The 25,659-nt window shown below is 40.2% G+C and overlaps 1 protein-coding gene across 3 annotated transcripts in view; it reads right to left on the reverse strand.

The window, feature by feature from the left end:
- The window catches only part of LOC126336589 (transmembrane protein 181), a 176,223-nt gene that overhangs the window by 14,569 nt on the left and 135,995 nt on the right, over positions 1 to 25,659 (reverse strand). For all 3 annotated transcript variants that reach the window (XM_050000449.1, XM_050000450.1, XM_050000447.1), the window contains exon 10: positions 6,051 to 6,200. In XM_050000449.1, the coding sequence (XP_049856406.1) occupies positions 6,051 to 6,200 (150 nt within the window). The remainder of the gene's footprint in view (positions 1 to 6,050; positions 6,201 to 25,659) is intronic.

Consider the following 25,659-nt stretch of genomic DNA (forward strand, 5'->3'; position numbering starts at 1 on the left):
GGAGAGAGAGAGGGAGAGGGGGGACACATTGGAGGGAGGGAAGAGTGGTGTGTGGGCAAAGGCAGTGCACAATCTGGATGTAGAAGGGGTGGTGTGGACAAAAGAGAGAAAGGAAAAGGAAAAGGGAGGCAGTGGGAACAGGTTAGTGGAAGCTGAAGCCAAAATGCGAGCGTTCAGCATATGTTGAGAGAGAGAACTTATGTGGAACACCAGTACGTGTAAAAATTCAATCTGTGCTAGTTGAAGGACCACATTCTACCACACAATGTTAATTTGCACATTCAGATGACTCCAGGGCATTGCACCAGTTTCACACAGTGTAGTGAAAACATGAATAAACACTCTTAATTGGGTATGCTGCAGTTAGGAAATCGTCTACTGTATTCTCTACAAACAGCACCAGTGTTTCCATTACACAACCCATACACAAATACCATATCAGCAAACTCAGCATCTGTAAATATGTATAGAATACTTAATACAGTAGAATTGGCCAACAGATCACAATCATAATTAAAGTTGAAAAATTCAATTATGTAAACACCAGCACAACTTCAAAATCAAAACAAAAATGACAATCACAAATAAACACAAAGCAACTGGTATATCAACATACAAATTTCAAATTTACCTTGTAACCAACAAAAACTGGACAAATGTTACATAGAGTGTTTCAGTAAAAGTAGTCTATATTATCACCTCCTAAAGCATATACTTTTCCTGCTGAAACACTCTGTACACTCCGCACAAAATACCATGGCTGGCAGATGTGCAGTCAGCAGGGCATGTGTGGGGAGAGCTATAGTGGTGGGGATTAGGGTCAGGCACTGTAGGGAAAATGTCAAGTGCTGGATGGAAATTGCCATTCTAAACTGAAGCTCACATTTTTCTGTAAATATTACATACTTGCATGGATGGAGGGGAGAGTGGTATGTGGGTCAAGATAGTGCACAATCTGGATGTAGAAAGGGTGGTATGCTTTGGTTAGTATCTAAAAAGAATTCCACTGAAAATGCAGCAATTTATTTATGCTTGGCCAATTAATCATTTGTAACTTTTAGAGAAGCATCCTGAATGGCGAATTTTGAGTGAAACCTATACAGTTCTCTTGCTGTCACATCACTATCATATTGTGTAGACAGAATTGTGAGAGAATGATTTATTAGTTTATTAAATGAGGAACTGAGGAAAAGTAAGGTCAGTAGCTTATGAAAAGCACACTTCAGTACAAAATTAACATGTAATGTCTTCAATCATGCTGTTCCCAAACCCACAGATTTTCTCATTTCACCAGCTATTGGTGGCCCTTAAAATTAAATCCTTTCATTGAAAAGTCTGTAGTTAGTTGTATAGCATGTCAGACAATGAATTTTTGCATAATAAACATATGGCAAAATATTCTCCTCTTTGTGTACTATCATTTGCCAAAATCTCTTTCAGATATCTCTTATTACTTCTGAAATATGAGGTAGGATATTATGGACATTTCACTCTGGTTTTATCACAGGCACAGCACGATCACAAATCAAATGAGTATGCTACATCAGGTCAACTTTGTTGAGACTGGTGATGAATTGAGACCTTCACCAAAGCCTTAAAAAACTGAGCTAAATTTCAAATGCAACAATATACACACATCAAAAAATGTTTTGCATCACATCACTTCCAAGAGTTCCAGAACCTGCACAGAAAATTGGAATAGTGACAACATTAGCATCATTTCTGCCCTATTTATTCCTCATAAAAACACACAGTGCATGTTGTAACACAATACAGTGAAACAGAGGTGGTGCTGTACACACCGGTATCTCTAATACCCAGTAGCAAGTCCTCTTGCACTGATGCAGGCCTGAATTCATTGTGGCATACTATCCACAAGTTCATCAAGGCACTATTGGTCCAGATTGCCCCACTCCTCAATGGTGATTCGTCATAGATCCCTCAGAGTGGTAGGTGGGTCACATCGTCCATAAACAGTCCTTTTCAATCTATCCCAGGCATGTTTGATAGAGTTCATGTCTGGAGCACATGCAGGCCACTCTAGTTGAGCGATGTTGTTATCCTGAAGGATGTCATTTACAAGATGTGCACAATGGGGGCACAAATTGTCGTCCATGAAGACGAATGTCTCGCCAATATGCTGCCGATATGGTTGCACTATCAGTCAGAGGATGGCATTCATGTATCGTACAGCTGTTACCGCACCTTCCATGACCACCAGCGGTGTACGTCAACCCTGCATAATGCCACCCCAAAACAGCAGGAACCTCCACCTTGCTGCACTCGGTGGACAGTGTGTCTAAGGCATTGAGCCTGACCGGGTTGCCTCCAAACACATCTCTGATGATTGTCTGGTTGAAGGCATATGTGACACTCTTCGATGAAGAGAACGTGAAGCCAATCCTGTGCGTTCCATTCAGCATGTTGTTGGGCCCATCTGTACCGCACTGCATGGTGTTGTGGTTGGATGGACCTCGCCATGAACATTGTGAGTGAAGTTGCGCATCATGCAGCCTACTGCGCACAGTTTGTGTCGTAACGCCACATCCTGTGGTTGCACGAAAAGCATTATTCAACAAGATGGTATTGCTGTCAGCATTCGTCCGAGTCATAATCCGTAGGTAGTGGTCATCCACTGCAGTTCCTCTCTCTCTGAGTTTCCTCCATGTCTGAACAACATCGCCTTTGGTTCACTCCGAGATGCCTGGTCACTTCGCTTGTTGCGAGCCCTTCCTGGCACGAAGTAGCAATGCGGACGCGATCGAACCTTGGTATTGACCATCTAGGCATGTTTGAAGACAACAAGAACCATGTACCTCCTTCCTGTGTAATGACTGGAACTGATCAGCTGTCGGAACCCCTCTGTCTAATAGGCACTGCTCATGTATGGTTGTTTACATCTTTGGGCAGGTTTAGTGACAGATCTGAACAGTCAAAGAGACTGTGTCCGTAATTTAATATCCACAGTCAACATCTATCTTCAGAAGTTCTGGGAACTGGGTGGATGGAAAATGTCTTTTGATATGTGTATTATATAATACACACCCAACCCGAATTAATTGTAATCCCTAATTTTCATTGCAAACTTTTTCATGTCTTGCAGTGTCTTACGTCCATGTAAATATCACTATAACTATGACCATTAATGAAATGGTGGTCATATCGTTATGAACTTGACAAATAAGTAAGGCAAAAATGAAATATTTTTACCAAATAGCTTCCATAAAATAGTTTGAGAAATTTTGCAGGGTGTGTGCCATGATTCTTTCATTGCCAACCGGCCAAAAGATTGTGAACTTGTCAGTTTCCCCTTCTGAAAAAAAGGAATGAACTCACCCAGCACTTTGGATGAAAATTGGTCACTGTGCATCGGCTACCATGTCCTACACAGAACCTAGCTATACAACAGGATTTCACTAGATTTTATTGCTTGTCTTCCTGAAATTTTTTTTCTAGTGTGCTGTTTTGTATGGCATTATATTTACGACATATATTTTTTAAAAAGTGCTGAAAATGTCATGTGTTTTTTAATGTTTCCATGTTTGTTTTTCATCTAGGAAATATGGCTGAATGAGTTCCATAAACTTTGATTATAAAATATTTATGTCCTGTAAATACAATATTTTGTCTTTAAATTCAGTCAAGCATTATTCACTTAGTGCAGACACAATGTAAGTTTTTCTGAATATTTACTTTTGGAAACTGCAACTGAAACCAAGTTGAGAAGTTACGTCATTGTATTTTTCAATGAGGGCTGTTGGGAAAGGAAGTTCCGATCGATCGCAGAATGGAAACTACTGTAAAAATACAATGAAACTTTACACAGATGTGATGGGCAGTGTCTCTAGTATGCCAGTCTATCACATCATGTCACTCTTTTCAGTTCTGATTGCACAGCGAGCACATGAAGGTGCCAAGAAAATAGTATCTCCCACCAAGAACGAGGGCCTGATAAGATTTCACCTGAAGCTATGCAGCCCATATAACATAAATGTTATGTGTTTCCTTCTTCAAGATAATTCTGTAGGAGCAATGAAGATGCTTCTGCAGCATTTTCGATGGGAAGTGTTTGCTCACTCACAATACAGCACATAATTGGCCCCCCTCTGAGTTTCATCTCTGTTGTCATGAACCACTGGCTATGAAGACAACATTCTGGCACATACATGGATTTCTATGATGAGGGTATTGGAAAGTTAGTACAATGCTGTAACAAATGTCTCCGTTGGAGGGGTGATTATGTAGACAAATATCTGGAAGTTGTAGCTCACTGTTGCAAATAAAACATATTTGATTTTCACTCTGGTTTCCATTTCACCACCGATCAGAATTTACTTTCTGAATACCCCTTGTATACAAGATGCATATATCTATACAAATACATAGAGGCAATGTCTTGACCTACTGACACATCATCGCCCTCTCCAAACTGCTACAGATAGTCACTTGATTTTTATAGAGGGTGTTGATCAAATACTGGGGTGTCATTTAAGAAGCGATTTTTTGAAATTCTACCCCTAAGGGGGTGAAACAGAGGAAGGAAAGTTCTACGAAATTATTGCACTATGAAAGCGTTTTAAAAGATAAACCTATGAAAATTTGTATTTACTTTTGACTGTTAGAAATAAAAAAAAATTATTTCACTGTTTATGGTTATGGAAATTCGACCACTAATGGGGAAAATAGTGGACAAAAATTTTTAAGGAAATATATTGATGATGTAAATAAAATAGAAAGAAACTTCCACATGGGAAAAATATATTAAAAACAAAGATTACAAGACTTACCAAGCGGGAAAGTGCCGGTAGATAGGCACAATAAATAAAACACACAAACACACACACAGAATTTCTAGCTTTCGCAACAGACGGTTGCTTCTTCAGGAAAGAGGGAAGGAGAGGGAAAGGCGAAAGGATGTGGGTTTTAAGGGAGAGGGTAAGGAGTCATTCCAATCCCGGGAGCGGAAAGACTTCCCTTAGGGGGAAAAAAGGACAGGTGTACACTCGCACACACACACATATCCATCCGCACATACACAGACACAAGCAGACATTGTCTGTGTGTGTGTGTGTGCGAGTGTACACCTGTCCTTTTTTCCCCCTAAGGGAAGTCTTTCTGCTCCCGGGATTGGAATGACTCCTTACCCTCTCCCTTAAAACCGACATCCTTTCGTCTTTCCCTCTCCTTCCCTCTTTCCTGAAGAAGCAACCGTCTGTTGCGAAAGCTAGAAATTCTGTGTGTGTGTTTGTGTGTTTTATTTATTGTGCCTATCTACCGGCGCTTTCCCGCTTGGTAAGTCTTGGAATCTTTGTTTTTAATATGTAAGGAAATATATTGATATATTAAAAAAATTTAAAAGCTAAATCTATGAAAATTGGTGTTTTGTTTCTTGGTTAGATATAAAGAAAGTGTCACAACATGAAATGAACTTGAAAACCCAGTTTAAAAAAAATTAAAAATCTGCGTATGCCATATACTTTACATCAGCAAAGTAACAAGTGCACTGAGCTAGTAAAAAATACCATGACACTTGTTCTCAATTTGGAAGCAAGATGCAGTTCTTTGTTCTCCTGGAAAATTTAGAAAATGGACTACTGAAGTCTCTGTGATCACCAATTCATTTGTACTCTTCCATGCGTGCCATATACTCTGGTAACTCTTTCTCATACACCATAGTCACACATGCATTTAGCATGTGGCTGTTATCAAACATGCACAAACCTTATGCCTTGTTCACCCACTCTGCAATTGACACCACTGACAATTCATGAGCTGACAGTACCACATACATACAAACCCATACTGTTGAATTTGCTGATGTGACAGAATTTTCTTTCTAACACCTCTAATTTGAGACATATAGAGACAAAAAAAAAAAAAAAAAAAAAATGGAATGAATAAGGAAACACAGTTAACTGCACTGTAAGCAGTTGCAGTTGACTTTCCCTAGTATCAAATGTTTAATTATATGTACTGATTAGAGCAGTCTTATGGTGAATGAAAATATACAGTTACAAAACTATCGACCAGCAGAATGCAGGAATACTCACATAAAAGTGGCTAGTATCCAACTTGTAACTGTACGTTGGATCTTGTACTTCATTTATCTTTTGCCACGTGGCCATAGTAATGGCTGAGAACCACAACATACCAACTATTACCATTTTTGGAAAATAGAATGTTAGAAGTCGTCGTTCATTCTGCAAAAACAAGCCCATTTTCAAAAGAATATCATAACATAAAAACACTTACAGACTGTGAACTGTGAATTAATGAACAAAACATTAAACAATGGAAAATCCAGGATGGAATGTAACAATATTATGAAAAGGAAATCTGTGACACACCATATACTGCAGATGCTGAGTCACAGATAGGTACAACAAAAAGACTGTTTCAAACACAGCTTTCAGCCTGTAAGCCACAGTTGCCTTAGACTGCCGCCATGTGTGTGTGTGAGTTGCATTTGCTTTTGTGTGTGTGTGTGTGTGTGTGTGTGTGTGTGTGTGTGTGTGTGTGTGTGTGTGTGTGTGTGGTCTATTTTTGACGAAAGCCTTACGGGCGAAAGCTTTATTTGGAACAGTCTTTTTGTTGTGCCTCTCTGTGACTCAGCATCTCTGCTATATGGTGAATAGGAAATTGTAATTCTTGCTGTGAATAAAATACACTTCCTTTCTATAACCCACTAATTGTTACCCATACATTAATTTTATGCAATTTTCTTCACATAAGCACCAGTAACTCTTAATACAGAATTTTCTATTTTTTCAGCTATTTTTGAAATGGTTATCATGTGATGAAACTGAAATGTTGAACACATGAGACAGTTCTCGAGGGTTTGCAAGGTCACAGAATATTAAAATCACTCTGCAGAACTGTTGTGACTGAGCTTCACATCAAACATGTACCAGTACCATGAAAGTTTGGTATGACTTTTTTATATGTATATGCTGTTTAGTACAGCAGAAACTACATGAAAGCTCACACACAGTGCTTCTAACTAAAAGAAAGTTTTCAACCACTGACACTGAATTCCGTTGACAACACTGATATCTTGAGTAAAACAGACAATGAAGTCAAGTTTCTCTCATTAGCAATATGTTTGATAACACAGAAACATTACGGTTTAATATAGCATTTTATAAACCATACAATACTCTGAAGTGCGAGCATTAAGGCAGTCATTTCAATGTACTTTCAATGACAATTTTGGCTTCTACAACCAACTCATATGAAGATCATAAAAAATGCTAAAGAGCTAATTAAAATGTAATTATTGAAAAAGAAACCTTTCAGACACAACTGACTTCTCAAAAATTAAAGATGAACTTTAGGTTAACTTCATAAAGGACATACCAATAAATCACTGAGAGTTTATTCACACCCCTCCCATGGGACACCACCTTTTCAAAGACACTTTCATTGTCAAGCAACAGAGTTTGTGTATTTCAAAGAAGCTGAGGGCTATGCGGGCAGCAGCTTAGTTACCGGCAGGGTCTCCCAAGCCTGGCTTGGCCTCAGCACAGGAGCCAGACAAAGTGTGTCCCACATTGCTGGATAGGAGAGCTCAAAAGGTGTAGAAAATTCAAACTTTCTAGAGGAATAAACAATGAAAATATCCAAGTCCTCCAGGACGGACACTGGGTGGGGGGCCGATAAAGCCACAATCTAAAAGTGTCATATTACAGAACCACAATGGGAGCCTTGGAATGTACAGAAATGACTTCGCCAAAGGAAAGGTACAACAGATTTGGCAATAGCAATGCGGAATATACAAAAAGTGATGAACTACAGAAAAATGAAAGAAACAGTTGAAGATATAAGAAGTTTAAGTACAATATTGTGTCCCTTCTAGAAGCGAAATTGCAAGGGCTTTGACAGATAGATATATCTCAGTATTCTCTGCTGTATAGTGGGCCAGAAAGAAGAACAAGGCCATCTGGAACAGGGTGTATAATAAAAAGAGATTAGGAGAAGTCTTTTGGAACTTGAACCTATAAATGAAAGACTCAACAGACCAAGAATTGAAGGGAAATTCAGGACTGTGACAATAACAACAATATACACACCAATAATGGAAGCAGAAGAAAGAATAAAAGAACAGCTTTGAGAAGATAATGAAAGTACATGTAGTAAAGTACAAAACTACAACCTATTGCTAGTTTTGGGAGCTTCTAATGCAGAGGCTGAGCGAAATGAATGCTGAGAGTGTCAGGGAAGCACACTTTACGTGATGAAACTAATGAGAATGGAGCTGTGTTATGTCAGTTTGGTGCTACAAGTAATTTACTCATTTAGAGTACCTGTTTCCCATAAAAATGGATACATCTTGGAATATGGAAGTCAAGTAGAATAGTTAACGGAATAGACTATGTGTTAGTAAAATAACAATATTCCATGTCATACAACCTATTGCTAGTTTTGGGAGCTTCTAATGCAGAGGCTGAGCGAAATGAATGCTGAGAGTGTCAGGGAAGCACACTTTACGTGATGAAACTAATGAGAATGGAGCTGTGTTATGTCAGTTTGGTGCTACAAGTAATTTACTCATTAAGAGTACCTGTTACCCATAAAAATGGATACATCTTGGAATATGGAAGTCAAGTAGAATAGTTAACGGAATAGACTATGTGTTAGTAAAATAACAATATTCCATGTCAGTAATAGATGTATGTAGCTGCTGGGTTCCAAACTGTGATTCAGACCACTATGTTGCAAAAGAGATGTTATCTGTAATACATAAAAGCAAATTGGATTACTGAAAAATCCAATCTTGATCCCAAAGATGTAAAAACATACTTAATAAAAATTAAAGATGTCTGATATCTGGTGAGGAACCACTGGGAAATCAAGATAGGTGGAGCAGGATCCAGAAAGTGGTGAAAGAGGCAGCAGAATTGGGATAAGGGAAACGGAAAGAAATGAATGGTGTGATGATGAATGCAGACTAGCAACAGAACACAAAAATGCAGCAAGACAAAGAATGGCATCATGGAGAGCGACAAGAAGAAATGTGTATAAAGAATTAAGATCTAATGCTCATATGATATGAAAGAAAGAAAAAGAAAAAAGGAATGACCGAAAGCAAAATTTCAAGAGATAGAAGAACTAAAAACAGAAAGAAACATGAAAATTGTATTTCAAGAGATAGAAGAACTAAAAATAGAAAGAAACATGAAAATTCTATCATCCAATAGAATCAAACAGAGAAAATTTTCAACCAACACAAAATGCAAGTAAAAATATAAATGGTAAGATAATTATAGGTGAACAAAAACATTGCAGATATGGGCAAAATATTTTGAAGATATGCTTAGTACCAACTCAAACCTGGTATCAAGAACCCACAAGAACAGGAGGAGAACTGAGAGCCAAGAGAAAAATAAAAGAAAGAAGCGAAAATACCAACAATGCAGGAAGTGGAGTCGATGAAACATAAATTAAAAAATAATCATGCACCTGGTGAAGATGGGATAGTGTCAGAACTTATAAAGTGTGGCATTCTACCTCTAATACATGAGATACATCCACTAATATATAACAAGGGAAAATGAAAGCATCCCTGAGGACTAGAAAACAGGAATATGACGATATACCCTATACTCAGGGTATAACTAAATTCCCGTAACAATTCCTGCTATACATGAAATGCCACAGCACATGTCTACCGATCACCTGATTCCGCATGCACATTACAGGCTTGTTTACCTGCCATGCAACTGAGTTTGTGGATCTGCCTGTAGAGGTTTGTACTTACTGTTGTGCTTTGATTTTTGTTCATACTGTACTACAGTACAGTAATAATCATTCACTACAACACATTATGCAAGCTGTGTGTACATTTCATTTTAGTGTGTTGATGTTGACCATGGTGAACAACACATTTGTGGAATACATTGACATTATGTTATTGTACGGTGAAGCTAGGCACAATGGGAGGGCTGCTTGTCAGTTGAAAGAGTTTTCCACACTGCCAGACACCTTTGCACTTACTCTTTGTTAAGGTGCCAAAGAACCTTGGAGACGGGTACACTGACCACCAGCAGGGCTGACTGTGGTGCTCCTTGGCAGCATTGCACATCTGAGTTTGAAGAGGCCATACTCGACGCAGTGGAAGAGGATGCAACAATGAGGATCAGAAACATAACTGGTAGACTGAATGTTGATTGACAAACTGTCTACTGTGTTCTGCATGAGCAGCAGCTACACCCATACCAACCCACAGAAGGCATATGCAATGCAGCCACAGGATTTTGCATCATGAGCCCACTTCTGCACGTAGTTCTTTCATCAATGTGCGGACGAGTCTGGCTTCCCGCAGCACATCCTTTTCATGGATGAAGCCAAGTTCACTAGGAAAGGTGTTTCTAAGTCCCATAACTGTCATTTGTGGACTCGTGAAAAGATGCATGCTGTGGTCCTTCATGAGTTTCAGCAACAATAAGGTCTGAACATTTGGACAGGGTTCTTTGATGGATGTGCGATTGGGCCATACCTTCCTCCACCATACCTCAAGGGTGCCGTGCACTTGGAATTCACCAAAGGCTCTTGGAAGATGTGCCAATCCCTGAGTGGCAACACATGTGGTTCCAGCATGCTGACACACCACCTCATTTTCCACATATAGTCCAAGATCACCTGGATTAACAACTTGGGCAACATTGGATAGGCTGTGACTATTATCTATGGGGTCACATGAAATCCTTCAGTTACGAGGCCATTGTTAGATCCAATGAAGACCTACTGACATGGGTTATGGCTGTGGTGGATGCTGGAGGACCAGGGACTGATGATTGTGTGTACTGGAACATGGTATTAAGGTACTCTATCTGTGCTGATGTTGGTGTTCATCACACCGACCCCTACTTGTAAGGGGACCAAGATGACAAGCAGGAGTCAAAGATCATTGTGTGTTGTGGTATTTTGCAGTTAGTAGGAAAACTATGTTTCTGGACAAGAGTTCCTACTCTAAACACAACCGTCTTGGTCTCCACTAGATATTCCAAAAGTCTATAAAGGGAATTTAATTACATGCTTTATAAGATGGGAGAAATGTTAGCATGTGAAAATTTTAAAAGCATAACAAATGGCTCATAAGATGTTTTCTGGGGTGCTGGACGAAAGGATAAAAAGTGTGCTGAAGATACCCTCAGAGAATACCAATGTGATTTCTGGCCAAATACAGGCACAGGCATAAGCTGTTTGTTATTAGACAAATAATAGAAAAATTTTATGAATATGACAAACTTCTGTCAATTCACAAGGGAATGTAGATGCTGTTGCAGCTGTCCAGCAGATGTCTCTGCACCATATAGGCAATCATTGTTTGCGACAACAACAGTCCATGTCACAACAGCAACAGCCTCGTGCTCTGTCACCTTCATGCCATACTGTTTCATGTAACACGAATGGACCATGTGTCCCAGGTGCTGAGCCGTGTGTTATAGGTACCATAAGAAAGGACACATTGCTTCTGTATATAACTCCTTTCCAAACCTAAGTGAGGATGGAACAAACATGGGTGTGATGAACGTATCAGCAGTGATGGTGTCTCAATGCAAGTTATACACTGAAGTGTGTGTGTGTGTTTAAAAAAACCTTTGAGAATGCAAGTGGATGAAGGTGCAGCGGCAATGTTGGTGAATTCTCAAACTTATGTGGATCTGGGTGCGCCCCCTCTAATTCCAGTGTCATACAGGCTGGTGAGTTTAAGCAAACAACAGATTCACATTCTTGGACAGTTTTCTGCACCTACGACTTCCAAGGCTATGGTTCATTCATTAACATTCCTAGTTGTGCAGCCTCGCCACAGTGGTAACACTAGTTCCCATTAGATCACCGAGTTAAGCACTGTCAGGCTGGGGTAGCACTTGGACAGGTGACAATCCAGTCTGCCAAGTGCTGTTGGCACACAAGGTGCACTCAGCACTTGTGAGAGAAACTGAGGAGCTACTTGATTGATAAGTAGCGATCAGGTCTCGTAATCTTGCATACAGCCAGGAGGGTGATGTGTTGACCACATGCCCCTCCACTCCATACCTGCTTTCAGTGACACATGTGGGCTGAGGAGGACATGGCAGCCAGTTGGTACCGTTGGGCCTTCATGACCTGTTCAGACAGAGTTCAGGTTTTTAGTTCTGAACCATGCTTACACTGAAAATCTGTTTGGTTTGGATGCTTTTAAACTGTTCGGGCTGTCAATCCATGATGAAGTGCATTTGATCTCTGATCAAGGAGTTAGATGCTCTCTGTGCCAAATTTTTGTCTCTATTTTCTCCAGGACTGGGTTGTGCAAAAGAATCTGATTCATATTATCATGAAACAGTCTGCCCACCCTCAATTTTTCCAGGCCTGCCCAGTACCAGTAACTTTACAGGACCATGTAAAAGCAGAATGTTATTTGACCTGTTTCTTCCAGTGAATAGTGAAAACCATTGGTGATATTCAAAAAAGCTACAGGTAAATTACATCTCTGCAGTGATTTTAAGAAACCTATTAATGCACAGCCAATCATTGATAACTATCCTTTACCACACTCTGAAGAGCTGTTAGCCAAATTATTGGGGGCCATTATTTTTCAAAGATTGACTTGGCGGAGGCATATTTACAGCTGCCACTCAATGAGGAATCCACATGCCTTCTAGTTATTAATAACCCATTCAGGCTTTATCAATACCAGTGTACACCTTTTGGTGTGGCAAGCACACCATTTATTTTTTAATGGTTTTTAGAGTGACTCACTGCATCTGTTCCAGACAGCATCAACTATATAGATAATATAGTAGTGTCTGGTGCCTCTAGAGAGGAACATTTGCAGAACAAGCCAGTTTTTTCAACCATCCATTATTTATTTGTGTTTCAAAGTGTCACGTGCTGGCATTAAACCACTGTGCCAGCATATTGATGCTATTGTTGCACTACCACAACCCATGTCCATAAAGGACTTACAGGCATTTTTAGGCAAAAATGTGTACTATCACAAACTCATACTAGACACTGCTACTGTTGCACAACCATTCCATGCAATATTACGTAAAGAGATTCCTGGTTATAGACTTGTGACTTGTTGAAATCGAAGCTGCAGTTGGCCCCTTGTTAGGTCACTTTTCAGCCAGTTCAGCACCTGGTGTTTGCGATGGATACGTCTCATTTGGTCTTGGTGATGCCCTTGCTCATAAGTATGTGAACAGATCTGAATGCGCTATTGCATATGCCTCTAAATCCTTAAATTCCGTACAACAGCATTATTCTCAGATAGAAAAAGAGGCTTTTGCAATCGTGTATGTTCCAAAAAAATTACATGTTTTTCTATAGGGGTCTCAGTTTCACCTGACCACAGACCACTAATGACTTTTTAGCCCTTTAACATCCTTGCCATACAAAGCTGCACATTGCTTACAAAGATGGGCTTTTGATACAATGATGAGATACATGTTCTATCTATGACATAACGTGCCAATGCTGATGCCGTGTCGTGTTTGCCAACTGTCCAGATTCAGCATTTGTTAAAGTAGAATTACTTTGTTTTCATTTAGTTGTGGTAACTCAATAAGTTGTTGATGGTTTTTCTATTACCAGCACTAAAACTGCAGCCATGGTAGCCGTCAATCCTGTTCTACATAAAGTTGTTTCTTCTGTGCAACACCTCCTGGTTGTGTTTCTGATCCTTTGAGAAATTATTTTGCATTACAAACTTGTCTTTCTATTTTGAATGCAGTGCTGCTGTCAGCTACGGAGGACATTGCTGCGCAGGTTGTAGTCCTGTTCGCCCTTTGGCATGAGGTTATCCATTCATTACATGTGGACCACTGGGGTGTGTCCTGTACAGAAGTGCTAATATGCAGTCATGTCTTTTGGCCAGGCACTGATGAGGAAATAGCGCGAGTTGTTGTAGTGTGCCACTCATCACATATCACACCATGCTTCTTTGGCACGGTGGCCATATCCATCTTGTGAATGAATTCATGTAGATTTTGTGGAAACTTTTTTGAATTTATACCTGTTTATTGTAATTGATGCTTATTCTAGATTTCTGTATGTGATATGCTTCTGTGGTGGCAACAATCTCAGCTTTGTCAAAAATTTTACAACGGAAGGTCTTCTGCAAACAATGACACCCAGTTCATATCTCAGGAATTTGAATACTTCTGTACAAAATGTGTTGCCACATCACAGCTCCTCTTTCCACCTTCAATTGAACAGGGAAGCAGAATGACTAATACAAACACTCAAGACTCAGATGAAAAAATACGTTTCAGATATGTCACCAGAAATACCTCTTGACTGATCTCTCAGTTCTTACAGGTTCCCATCTGTTGGCAATAAAGAGTCTGCCAGAGTTCTTGCGCGGTCATCAACCCCAGAACCTGCTACATATGCTTGGACTGACACCATGCTACCTCTGGCACTAGTGTCACAATGCTTCCAGCCTGGCACAGCTGTTTGGGCTCACAGGTTTGGCCACTGGCCAAAACAGATGCCAATGGTGACAGAGTACACGTGGTCCACACCTCTGCTTTATATGCATGGCTGAGAGGAGGGTGTCGCAATACTTTGACCAGCTACAACTTTGCGTGGCCGGCTGTGCTTTGGGCGCACCTCCGCTGCGCTCACGTACTCTGTCTGCTTGGCCATCTCATACATCACAGCTGGTGCCCTTGCCTTCTCCACCGCCACTCCCAATGCTTTCACAACTGCCTCCTCTGCTGCAGATGCCTCCTTCAACTGTCATGGGCATGGTGGGAGCCCACCTCCCGTGCTGTCGCAGTCGTCTCCTCTGCTCCTGCTCCCTACATCACATCACAGATGGTGTCACCTGTTCTGCCCCCTTTTCTGCAACATCCTTCCTTGGACATGGAAATGTAAGCTGTGTCAGTGTCGCCTGTCCTACCATATAGCCCCTCACAGGGGGCGGGCACCAAACCTGTCTGCACTCTCACCACTAACGACCCTACACTCCGGAGGCAGCATGTCACATGACTTAACAACCTACATCGACCACAGAAGAAGTGAACGTGAGCACTGTGCTCACTTCTTTGAAAAGGAAGAGGAGTGCTGGTACTACCAATTTAGTTTGTGCACCACTTCATAGTTCCCATATGAAGTTTTTGCTTGTTTCAGCCACTAAATGCCACCCAGCCTATTAATGTGACAGCAGCCTATTAATGTGACAGAATTTGTATGCGCAGCCTGCTGGCTGTGCCCTTTGTTGGAACTAATGACACTATAGGCTGGAGCGCAAGGCTTCATTGGCCATTTGTGTCTAATTGTATTATACCTTGTCTTTGATGTGTGTGTGCTGTTTGTTGTTGTTGTGGTCTTCAGTCCTGAGACTGGTTTGATGCAGTTCTCCATGCTACTCGTGTGTATTGATCGAACAATAAATTAGTGTTATTGGTCTAAAACACAATCTAAACAGGGTAAGGTACTTTATTACACCTGTAATGAGAAAAATGAATATGGATATGATTAGGAGAAATTTCTTATGGCATTTTTATGAGAGTGAAGTGAGTTAAGTGAGGAAGCAATTTGTACATTTATAAGAAACTGATTTTAAGTAAATATTAATGTCATAAATACAAATTTACCTTTAATTTTAACCCACAAACAAGTGATTTTTTTTCAAATTTTGTTGCACAAATAGTTTTTTTTTAAATTAATGAAAACATTCTATAATACATGACATTACATATAAACACATAAAGATAGCTTTTAAAGCTCACAAAATAAATCATCTGTAATAAAATCCAGAGTATAATGTTGCACTGGACTTTGACTAAAATATCTTGAAACCTAAAGTAATTTTTTTTTTTGTTTCTGTGTGGCTGAGCATGTATCTCACAATGGCTTCCTGTGAACAGAAGTCTTTGAAAAGCTGGGTGAAATACAGAGGATGTATTTCTCATACCACTGTGAGCACTTGTCAGTCAGTGACAAACTGTTATCACTTTATCTCTAATGAAGTAGCATCGCATTCTTCTTCACTTTCTGAGCTGCTAAATTCAATGTCAAACTCAGCATCACTACAGTCATCCTTTTTGAAAGCACTGCCTAAACAACCAAACAGAACAGAAGCAGAAAATGCATGCTTTGTAGTCAAGTATCCAGAGCTGCTCACAGTAAATACTGTATCTAGTGGTAACCACCTCAACCAAAACACGATAGCCAGGCTACAAATGTAGAACTGGATGCTCTCCAGAGGCCAAACACTTAACTACCAGTTCTGAAACGGATATAAGTGAGGTTTTACTTTTTCATAGGTCTAGTTTTAAGTTGCCTGAGTGTACCAGGGATTTTATGTTACAGTGCTAATTTCATTTTAGTTTTAAGTATCTATTCATAAGTAACCCTCTACTTCCAGTTTAAAACAAGATTTTCATGCAAAAGAGAATAAAAACTTCTTTTCATAAACAAAGATCCAAATAAAGTCTTCTTTTCTGTTACATTAAAAAATACTATAATGTAGACAGATAAAAATATGTGCTCACCAGGAGAAAATACATACATTCTAAGGAAAACAATTACAGTTCACTATGAAGTGGTCCATCTCTGGCTCCTATGCAAGCACTTACTCGGCTTTGCATCGATTGACAGTGTTGTTGGATATCTTCCTGAGGGATATTGTGCCAGACTTTGTCCAACTGGCATGTTAGATTGTAAAAGTCCCAAGCCGGTGGGAGGGTCCTGCCTACAATGCTTCTAATGTTCTCATTTGGGGAGAGATTTGGTGATCTTGCTGTCCAAGGTAGGGTTTGGCAAGCATGACGACAAGCAGTAGAAATTCTCACACTGTGTGGGCTGGCATTAACTTGCTGAAATGTAAGCCCAGGATGGCTTGCCATGAAAGGAAACAAAACAGGATGTAGAATATTGTTAACATACTGCTGTACTGCAAAGGTGCTGTGGATGACAACCAAAGGGAGCCTGCTATGAAAAGAAATGGCACCACTGACCATCACTTCAAGTTGTCAGACGATATGGTGGGTGACAGTCATATTGGTATCCCACAGCTGTCAAGGGCGTCCCCAGACGCTTCTTCACTGGTCACTGGGGCTCAGTTCAAAGCAAGATTCATCACTGAATACAATTCTACTCCAGTCAATGAGATTCCAGGCCCAGGACGTGTCTGGAGACACCTTGAACAGCAGTGGGATACCAACCTGAGTGTTACCAGCCATACGGCCTTACAACTGGAAGTGATGGTACAGGGTGCCATTTTATTTTGTAGCATGACCCCTTTGGTTGTCATCCGCAGCACCCTTACAGCACAGCACAGCAGTACATCGATGGAATTCTATGCCTCGTTTTGTTACCCTTCATGGCAAGCCATCCAGGGCTTACTTTTCAGCAAGATAACGCCCTCCCACACACTGCGAGAGTTTCTACTGCTCGTCCTCATGCTTGCCAAATCCTACCTTGGCCAGCAAGGTTGCTAGTTCTCCCCAACTGAGAATGTCTGGAGCATCATGGGCAGGGCCCTCCAACCATCTCATGATTTTTACAATCTGATGAACCAACTGCACAGAGTTTGGCATAATATCGCCCAGGAGGACAACGCTATCAACAAACGCCAAGCTAAATAACTGCTTCTATAAGTGTCAGAGGTGGACCAACACATTTCTGATGCTCTTTCTCTTGAATAAATCATTCAATTTTTCTGAAATTTTAATCTGCACATGTACGTCACATTTCCAATTCCTGTCCCATTCAGATAATGGCTTCATGGTGTGTCTTAGTTTTGTATTAGAGTGTAAAAAACATATCAAAATCTGCAAGTTTTCAGAGATAGCGGCTCCTCCTCTTGGCAGGAGGGCTGAAGTGAAAGAAGGGGTGAAGAAAAGGACTTACAAGGTTTAGACAATAAGAAAAGTTATGGAAAAGTCACCCAGAACCTTGGGTCAGGGGAGACTTACTGGACGGGATGAGAATGAAATGCTAACTGTTGGTGCCCAAATTGAATGAGATTTGAAATCGTGAGAACTAGAAGGTGGAATATAGAGTAATAATCAAGACAAAGATTACTGAAACTACATCATGCAAGAGTCAATATGAGTGGAAAGCTAAGTGAGTTTTATATGGAAAACAGTGAGGTGAGTATGGGAAAGTAGACAGGTTGGAAAATAAAAGATATAGAAAAGTAAAATGGAGCAAAGAAGAAGAACCCAAAAGAAATGCTGAGACCACAGAAATTAATGTAAATTTAGGCCAGGTGCGTAATGAGAGCTAAGCACATGTTGTAACACCAGTTTCCACCAGCAGAGTTCTTAGAGACTGGAATCAGGAGGGAGAATCCAGATAGCACATGTGGTGAAACAGGCACCATGGTCACAACTGTCATGTTGTAGAGCATGCTGAGCAACAGGCTTTTGTGGGTCACCAGTATAGATCCATCTATCTATGCCCATTAACCTTAACTGCTAACTTGGTGGACATAATACATATCACTTCAGGCAGGGGGGTTACCTTCATAGTCTCGGACATTATTGAATTTGTTGTTGTTGTTGTGGTCTTCAGTCCTGAGGCTGGTTTGATGCAGCTCTCCATTATAATCTATCCTGTGCAAGATCCTTCATCTCCCAGTACCTACTGCAACCTACATCCTTCTGAATCTGCTTAGTGTATTCATCTCTTGGTCTTCCTCTACGATTTTTACCCTCCACGCTCCCCTCCAATACTAAATTGGCGATCCCTTGATGCCTTAGAACATGTCCTACCAACCAAACCCTTCTTCTAGTCAAGTTGTGCCACAAACTTCTCTTCTCGCCAATCCTATTCAATACCTCATCATTAGTTACGTGATCTACCCACCTGATCTTCAACATTCTTCTGTAGCACACAATTCAAAAGCTTCTATTCTCTTCTTGTCCAAACTATATATTGTCCATGTTTCACTTCCATACATGGCTACACTCCATACAAATACTTTCAGAAACGACTTCCTGACACTTAAATCTATACTCGGTGTTGACAAATTTCTCTTCTTCAGAAACACTTTCGTTGCCATTGCCAGTCTACATTTTATATCCTCTCTACTTCGACCATCATCAGTTATTTTATTCCCTAAATAGCAAAACTCCTTTACTACTTTAAGTGTCTCATTTCCTAATCTAATTCCCTCAGCATCACCCGATTTAATTTCACTACATTCCATTATCCTCGTTTTGCTTTTGTTGATGTTCATCTTATATCCTCCTTTCAAGACACTGTCCATTCCGTTCAACTGCTCTTCCAGTCCTTTGCTGTCTCTGACAGAATTACAATGTCATCGGCGAACCTCAAAATTTTTTATTTCTTCTCCCTGGATTTTAATACCTACTCCGAATTTTTCTTTTGTTTCCGTTATTGCTTGCTCAATATACAGATTGAATAACATCGGGGAAAGGCTACAACCCTGTCTCACTCCCTTCCCAACCACTGCTTCCCTTTCATGCCTCTCAACTCTTATAACTGCCATCTGGTTTCTGTACAAATTGTAAATAGCTTTTCGCTCCCTGTATTTTACCCCGGCCACCTTAGAATTTGAAAGAGAGTATTCCAGTCAACATTGTCTACAAATGCTAGAAACATAGGTTTGCCTTTCCTTAATCTTTCTTGTAAGATAAGTCGTAAGGTCAGTATTGCCTCACGTGTTCCAACATTTCTACGGAATCCAAACTGATCTTCCCCGAGGTTGGCTTCTACCAGTTTTTCCATTTGTCTGTAAATAATTCCCATTAGTATTTTGCAGCTGTGACTTATTAAACTGATAGTTCGGTAATTTTCACATCTGTCAACACCTGCTTTCTTTGGGATTAGTATTATTATATTCTTCTTGAAGTCTGAGGGTATTTCGCCTGTATCGTACATCTTGCTCACCAGATGGTATAGTTTTGTTAGGCCTGGCTCTCCCAAGGCTGTCAGTAGTTCTAATGGAATGTTGTCTACTCCCGGGGCCTTGTTTTGACTCAGGTCTTTCAGTGCTCTGTCAAACTCTTCACACAGTATCATATCTCCCATTTCATCTTCATCTACATCCTCTTTCATTTCCATAATATTGCCCTCAAGTGCATCACCCTTGTATAGACCCTCTATATACTCCTTCCACCTTTCTGCTTTCCCCTCTTTGCTTAGAACTGGGTTTCCATCTGAGCTCTTGATATTCATACAAGTGGCTCTCTTTTCTCCAAAGGTCTCTTTAATTTTCCTGTAGGCTGTATCTATCTTACCCCTAGCGAGATAAGCCTCTACATCCTTACATTTGTCCTCTAGCCATCTCTGCTTAGCCATTTTGCACTTCCTGTCAATCTTATTTTTGAGACGTTTGTATTCCTTTTTGCCTGCTTCATTTACTGCATCTTTATATTTTCCCCTTTCATCAATTAAATTCAATATTTCTTCTTTTACCCCAAGGATTTCTACTAGCCCTTGTCTTTTTACCTACTTGATCCTCTGCTGCCTTCACTACTTCATCCCTCAGAGCTACCCATTCGTCTTATACTGTATTTCTTTCCCCCATTCCTGTCAATTGTTCCCTTATGCTGTCCCTGAAACTCTGTACAACCTCTGGTTTAGTCAGTTTATCCAGGTCCCATCTACCTAAATTCCCATCTTTTTGCAATTTCTTCAGTTTTAATCTACAGTTCATAGCCAATAGATTGTGGTCAGAGCCCACATCTGTCCCTGGAAATGTCTTACAATTTAAAACCTGGTTCCTAAATCTCTGTCTTACCAATATATAACCTATCTGATACCTTTTAGTATCTCCAGGATTCTTCCATGTATACAGCCTTCTTTTATGATTCTTGAACCAAGTGTTAGCTATAATTAAGTTATGCTCCGTGCAAAATTCTACCAGACGGCTTCCTCTTTCATTTCTTCTTATTGAATTTAGCATATGTTAAAATTCAGGAGTAAGTAAGAAACACATATTTCTCTCTCTCTCTCTCTCTCTCTCTCTCTCTCTCTCTCTCTCTCTCTCTCTCTCTCTCTCTGTGTGTGTGTGTGTGTGTGTGTGTGTGTGTGTGTGTGTGTGTGTGTGTGTGTACACCTGTCCTTTTTTTTCCCCTAAGGGAAGTCTTTCCGCTCCCGGGATTGGAATGACTCCTTACCCTCTCCCTTAAAACCCACATCCTTTCGTCTTTCCCTCTCCTTCCTGAAGAAGCAACCATCGGTTGCGAAAGCTAGTAATTCTGTGTGTGTGTTTGTGTGTTTTGTTCATTGTGCCTGTCTGCCGGTGCTTTCCCGCTTGGTAAGTCTTGGAATCTTTGTTTTTAATATATTTTTCCCATGTGGAAGAGACTTTGTTCAGGTTGGGAACAAGTGTTCTCATTTGAAGACTGTTTCAAAGTGAAGCTGTTTCCAGTGATGACTTTTTGTGTTCTCAATGTTTTGACAGAATAACAACAATGATAATGTCTGAACAACATGAAGCCTCCCATGGTGCAGATTTTGCATCAATAGAGGAAGAATTAAATACCCTGAATCAGTCAACTACAAAGGTAGGTGTTAGTCCTGTTAAGAAACCATGGTCATTGAAGTCGAGTCACACGCTCTATGCATCAAGAAAGAGAAGAGAAATTACTAAAGCTATGGATGAATACACTACAGCAAAACTGACCACACTCTTCAAAGTAGAAATTCCACCTTCAAGAGAAAATGGACGAAAGCACTCTTGCAAGGAATTTTTCACAAATATAAATTTAGCTGTTGAATATTGTGAATCCTACAGTGAAAAGAAGCAAGTTTTAACTATTATTTGAGAGAAATTTTCAAAGAAAACAATTTTGAACCACGTCCCATCAGTATCAAAGTACATGGTATGCAAATCAAGAAATGTGAGGTCTGTAAAAGGAGTCTTTGGCAGACAAGATCCCTATTATGGTCATCCTGTAGAAGCAGCTCAAGTTCAAGTAGTGCAGTCATTTTATCTGGAAGATAAATGGGACTGTTCTCGCCGGAATGCCAAGAAAAAAGACACTGTAATAGTTGAAGGTCTAAAATTTGTGAAAGTGAAGAGGTACATGACTCGCAGCATTAAAGAAACTTTTGCAATTTATAAGAGCAATCATACAACTTCATATATTGGAAGATCAAAATTTTATGCACTACGACCTAAATGGGTAGTTCCACACCCACCTAGAGACGTCTGTTTAGAGGTGTTCTGTGCGAATTTTGAACTATGTGTGGTAACTTTGAAGAACTTACAGGAGCATGTGACGTATGACACCTTGGTTGGATGTCTGAAGTCTTTAATAATCTGTGACGTAAAGCAAGAGACTTGTTTGTTTCAAGAATGTGATGACTGCCCTGGAAAGGGAGGACTGTCTTTACAGACACTTGGCCTAGAAGACGTAGCAGATAAGTCTGCAGAAACTACATAAGTGACATGCGAGGAAAATAAACTAATTAAGAAAACTGTTGCCTTTGACAGTTTCATTGATCAACTTGGTAAATGGCCATTGAAAGCAGTAACACACCAGCACCTGAAGAAATTGCAACAACACACTGCAGATGTGAAAGGTTGTGTACAAGCTGAAGAACTATGTTTAGTGCCTCACTGTGATTTTGTTGAGAACTGGTCTGTAATTCTCCCACAAGAAGTACAAGGATATCATTGGTATAATGACCAGGTTTCAATTTTTATGGGAGTGACATATTTTCAAAACAAGACCACAAGTGTTGCCGTTATAAGTTATGACACAGGACATAACTCAGTACATGCTTTGCTAGCAATGCGCAAAATTCTTCAACTGGAAACAAGGGCAGAGAAGATCATCATTATTTCTGATGGTGCTCCTAGCCAGTTTCAAAATTGTTACCAGCTGTTTGAATTGAGTAAGTCGCTTGTGCCAACTGACGGGATATACAGTGCTACTGGTCACAAAAAGGGACCTTGTGATGGTGTAGTAGTACTGCTGAAGCACCATGCTACAAAAAATAATCTTTCCAGACCAAATACAGCTGTGATTCAGGATTTTACGAGACTTGTGAAATCTTACACATCCAGAGCCCCCATTCTTTTGTCCAAAGAAGAAATTGAAGAATTCCATGAGCAGAAAAAAGAAGAATGGTCCAAACAAACTACTCCTGTGAAAGGAACTCAGATCACACATTTTTGCACTCAAAGTGATGGGTGAACTCATACTGCACACACTTTAAAGAGCAAGAAAGAAGAAATTTCGTTCATTTGGTCAACAGCTCAGAAACAGCAGGATACTACTCATATTCACAACCTGAGAAGCGGGATGTTTGTGGCACGTGTGTATGACTGTGACTGGTGGGTTGCAGAGTTATGGACACCAGTTATGAGTTAAACACAAATGTAGTGAACTTTATGCTATCACATGAACCATCTACTGGATATAGGTTCTGAGCTGAAGGAATTATGTTAAATAAGGCTAGGTTTTGATTTTCATAAGCCTGTTATGTGATAATGTGGTAATAAAACTGGTTTTATGTATGGCACAAATTTCATTTGTTTATAAAACCTGTTCAACCTAAAAGTGGAAGCTCTCCTTTTCAGGGAATGTGGAACTATAAGGTACTAATCAACAGAAAAAAATCAACATTTTATGGATTAGCATATTTTTAAAAAGAGAATATTATTCCATAAATTGTAAAGCATTTTAAAATTTTTTCCCAAAATTCACATATTCAAAATGGTATGCACAGTGTCATATTTGGAAGGCTGTATTTCGGAGCAGAATTTTTTTTGGAGAAAACAAAAAATACGTGTTCCTTACTTAGTCCTTCCTTTTAACATATGCTAAATCAATAACATCCAAGGCTATGAAGGTAATATTTTTTCCTAGTCTGCCTGAATTGATATGGACTATGCTGGTGGTAGTCATGCCAATGTAGATGGTCAAACAGTATTTATAGTATAGTGTAGTTGGTACATGACATTTCATTCCATAGATGGCTCTCCCTCTGATAGTTTGTTTAGCCAGTTACAGGGCTGTTGTAGGTGGGGCAGGAAGGTGCGTTGAGTAAGTCTTACAGAGGGGATGGTCACAGGAATAGTAGTCAAATGGTAGGAAAATAAGTGCAAGAAGGAGCATAGAGTTTCACCAGGATACTGCAAGGACTGGGGGGATGAAAAGCTATTCTAGGTGTGATGGGCAGAATGTCAAGACAGATTGGATCTCATTTCAGGGCCTGAGTTTCTCCTTTCAGAATACGTGTAATGCCTTGTCAACGTAACTGATTAATATGTTCAGAACCAGGATAGTACAAGAGGTGTACTTCTAAGATGTTTTTTGGAGGGATTATCAGTACCAGGATTGGATGGGATGGCCCAGGAAATCTGCTTTTGAGCTAGGCTGGTTAGACAACTATTACAATGAAGGCTGAAGTAAGAGTGGTGATGTATCACTGTAAAGAGTCTGCATCTGAACAAATATGTTTGCCATTAATGCCAAAGCTGTAGGGGAAGCAATGCTTGACATGAAAAGGGTGGAACCTGTCAAAACTTAAGTACAGTTATTTGTATGTGATTCAATGTGAACAGCAGTGTGTAGCTGACCCTCGATGAAGATAAGGTCAACATCAAGGAAAGTGGTGCAAGATTCAGAATAGGACCCCATGAAGTTTAATAGGAAGAATGTATTTAGAGATTCCAAAAAATTCAACATGTCAGCCTCATCATCAGACCATATGTCACAGATGGCACAACATGTCTATACCAAATCAGAGGCTGAAGGCTTACAGATCCCAGGAAAAAAATGTGTATGGCACTGTTGGCACGATATCTCCTTCTGGGAAGTTCAACTGCCTGTTGCAAGTCTTTTTTATTTGATGCCACATTAGCTACTTGTATGTCGATGATGATGAAATGATGATGGCGACACACATACCCAGTCCTGAATGGAGAAAATCCCTGATCCAGCAAGAGTACTATGATCGAGAGTCATCAGTGCTAACCACAGGACCAAGAGCTGCTGACACATCCCACAAGTAAACCACGAACAGGTTGCATAAGAAGGAACCATCCTGGTTTCCAAGGCCATACCTCTGATCTGTTCACATGACTGCCCTTCAAAGGTAAAGTAGTTGTTCGTAAGTATAAAGCTGATTAATGTGAGCAAGAAGGATGTCATCGGTTTGCAATCAGGTGAGTAGTGGTGGAGCTAATGCCCAGCAGCCAACCATGTACATGGGGAATGCTGATGTAGAGGGAGAAGATGATGATGTTTGGTTTGTGGGGCGCTCAACTGCTCGGTCATCAGCACCCATACAAAGTCCCAATTTTTACACAGTCCAATCTAGCCACCATTATGGATTATTATGATGATAGGGAAGAAATGATGAGGCCAAAACAAACACCCAGTCCCCAGGCAGAGAAAATCCCTAACCTGGCCGGGAATCGAAGCTGGGACCCCATGATCCAGAGGCAGCAATGCTAGCCACTAGACCATAAGCTGCGGGCTAGAGGGAGGTGGTATTGAGCAAGGAGTGTGGGGTGGGAGTTGGATGGGCACATACTTGAGACAATCTAGGAAATGATTGCTGTCTTTAATATAAGAGGGGAGCCTTTGCAGATGCTGTTCGACCCAAGGCAGAGGTACGTTTAATATGCGCCTTGATGTTGCAACTATGGCAGGGCGATTGGGTTTGTGGATCTTAGGAAGAAGGTAAAAGGTGTAAGTGTGTGGTTTGGGTGTGTAAGAAGTTCTATTGATT

The sequence above is a fragment of the Schistocerca gregaria genome, chromosome 2, assembly GCF_023897955.1.
Source record: "Schistocerca gregaria isolate iqSchGreg1 chromosome 2, iqSchGreg1.2, whole genome shotgun sequence".
NCBI lineage: Eukaryota > Metazoa > Arthropoda > Insecta > Orthoptera > Acrididae > Schistocerca > Schistocerca gregaria.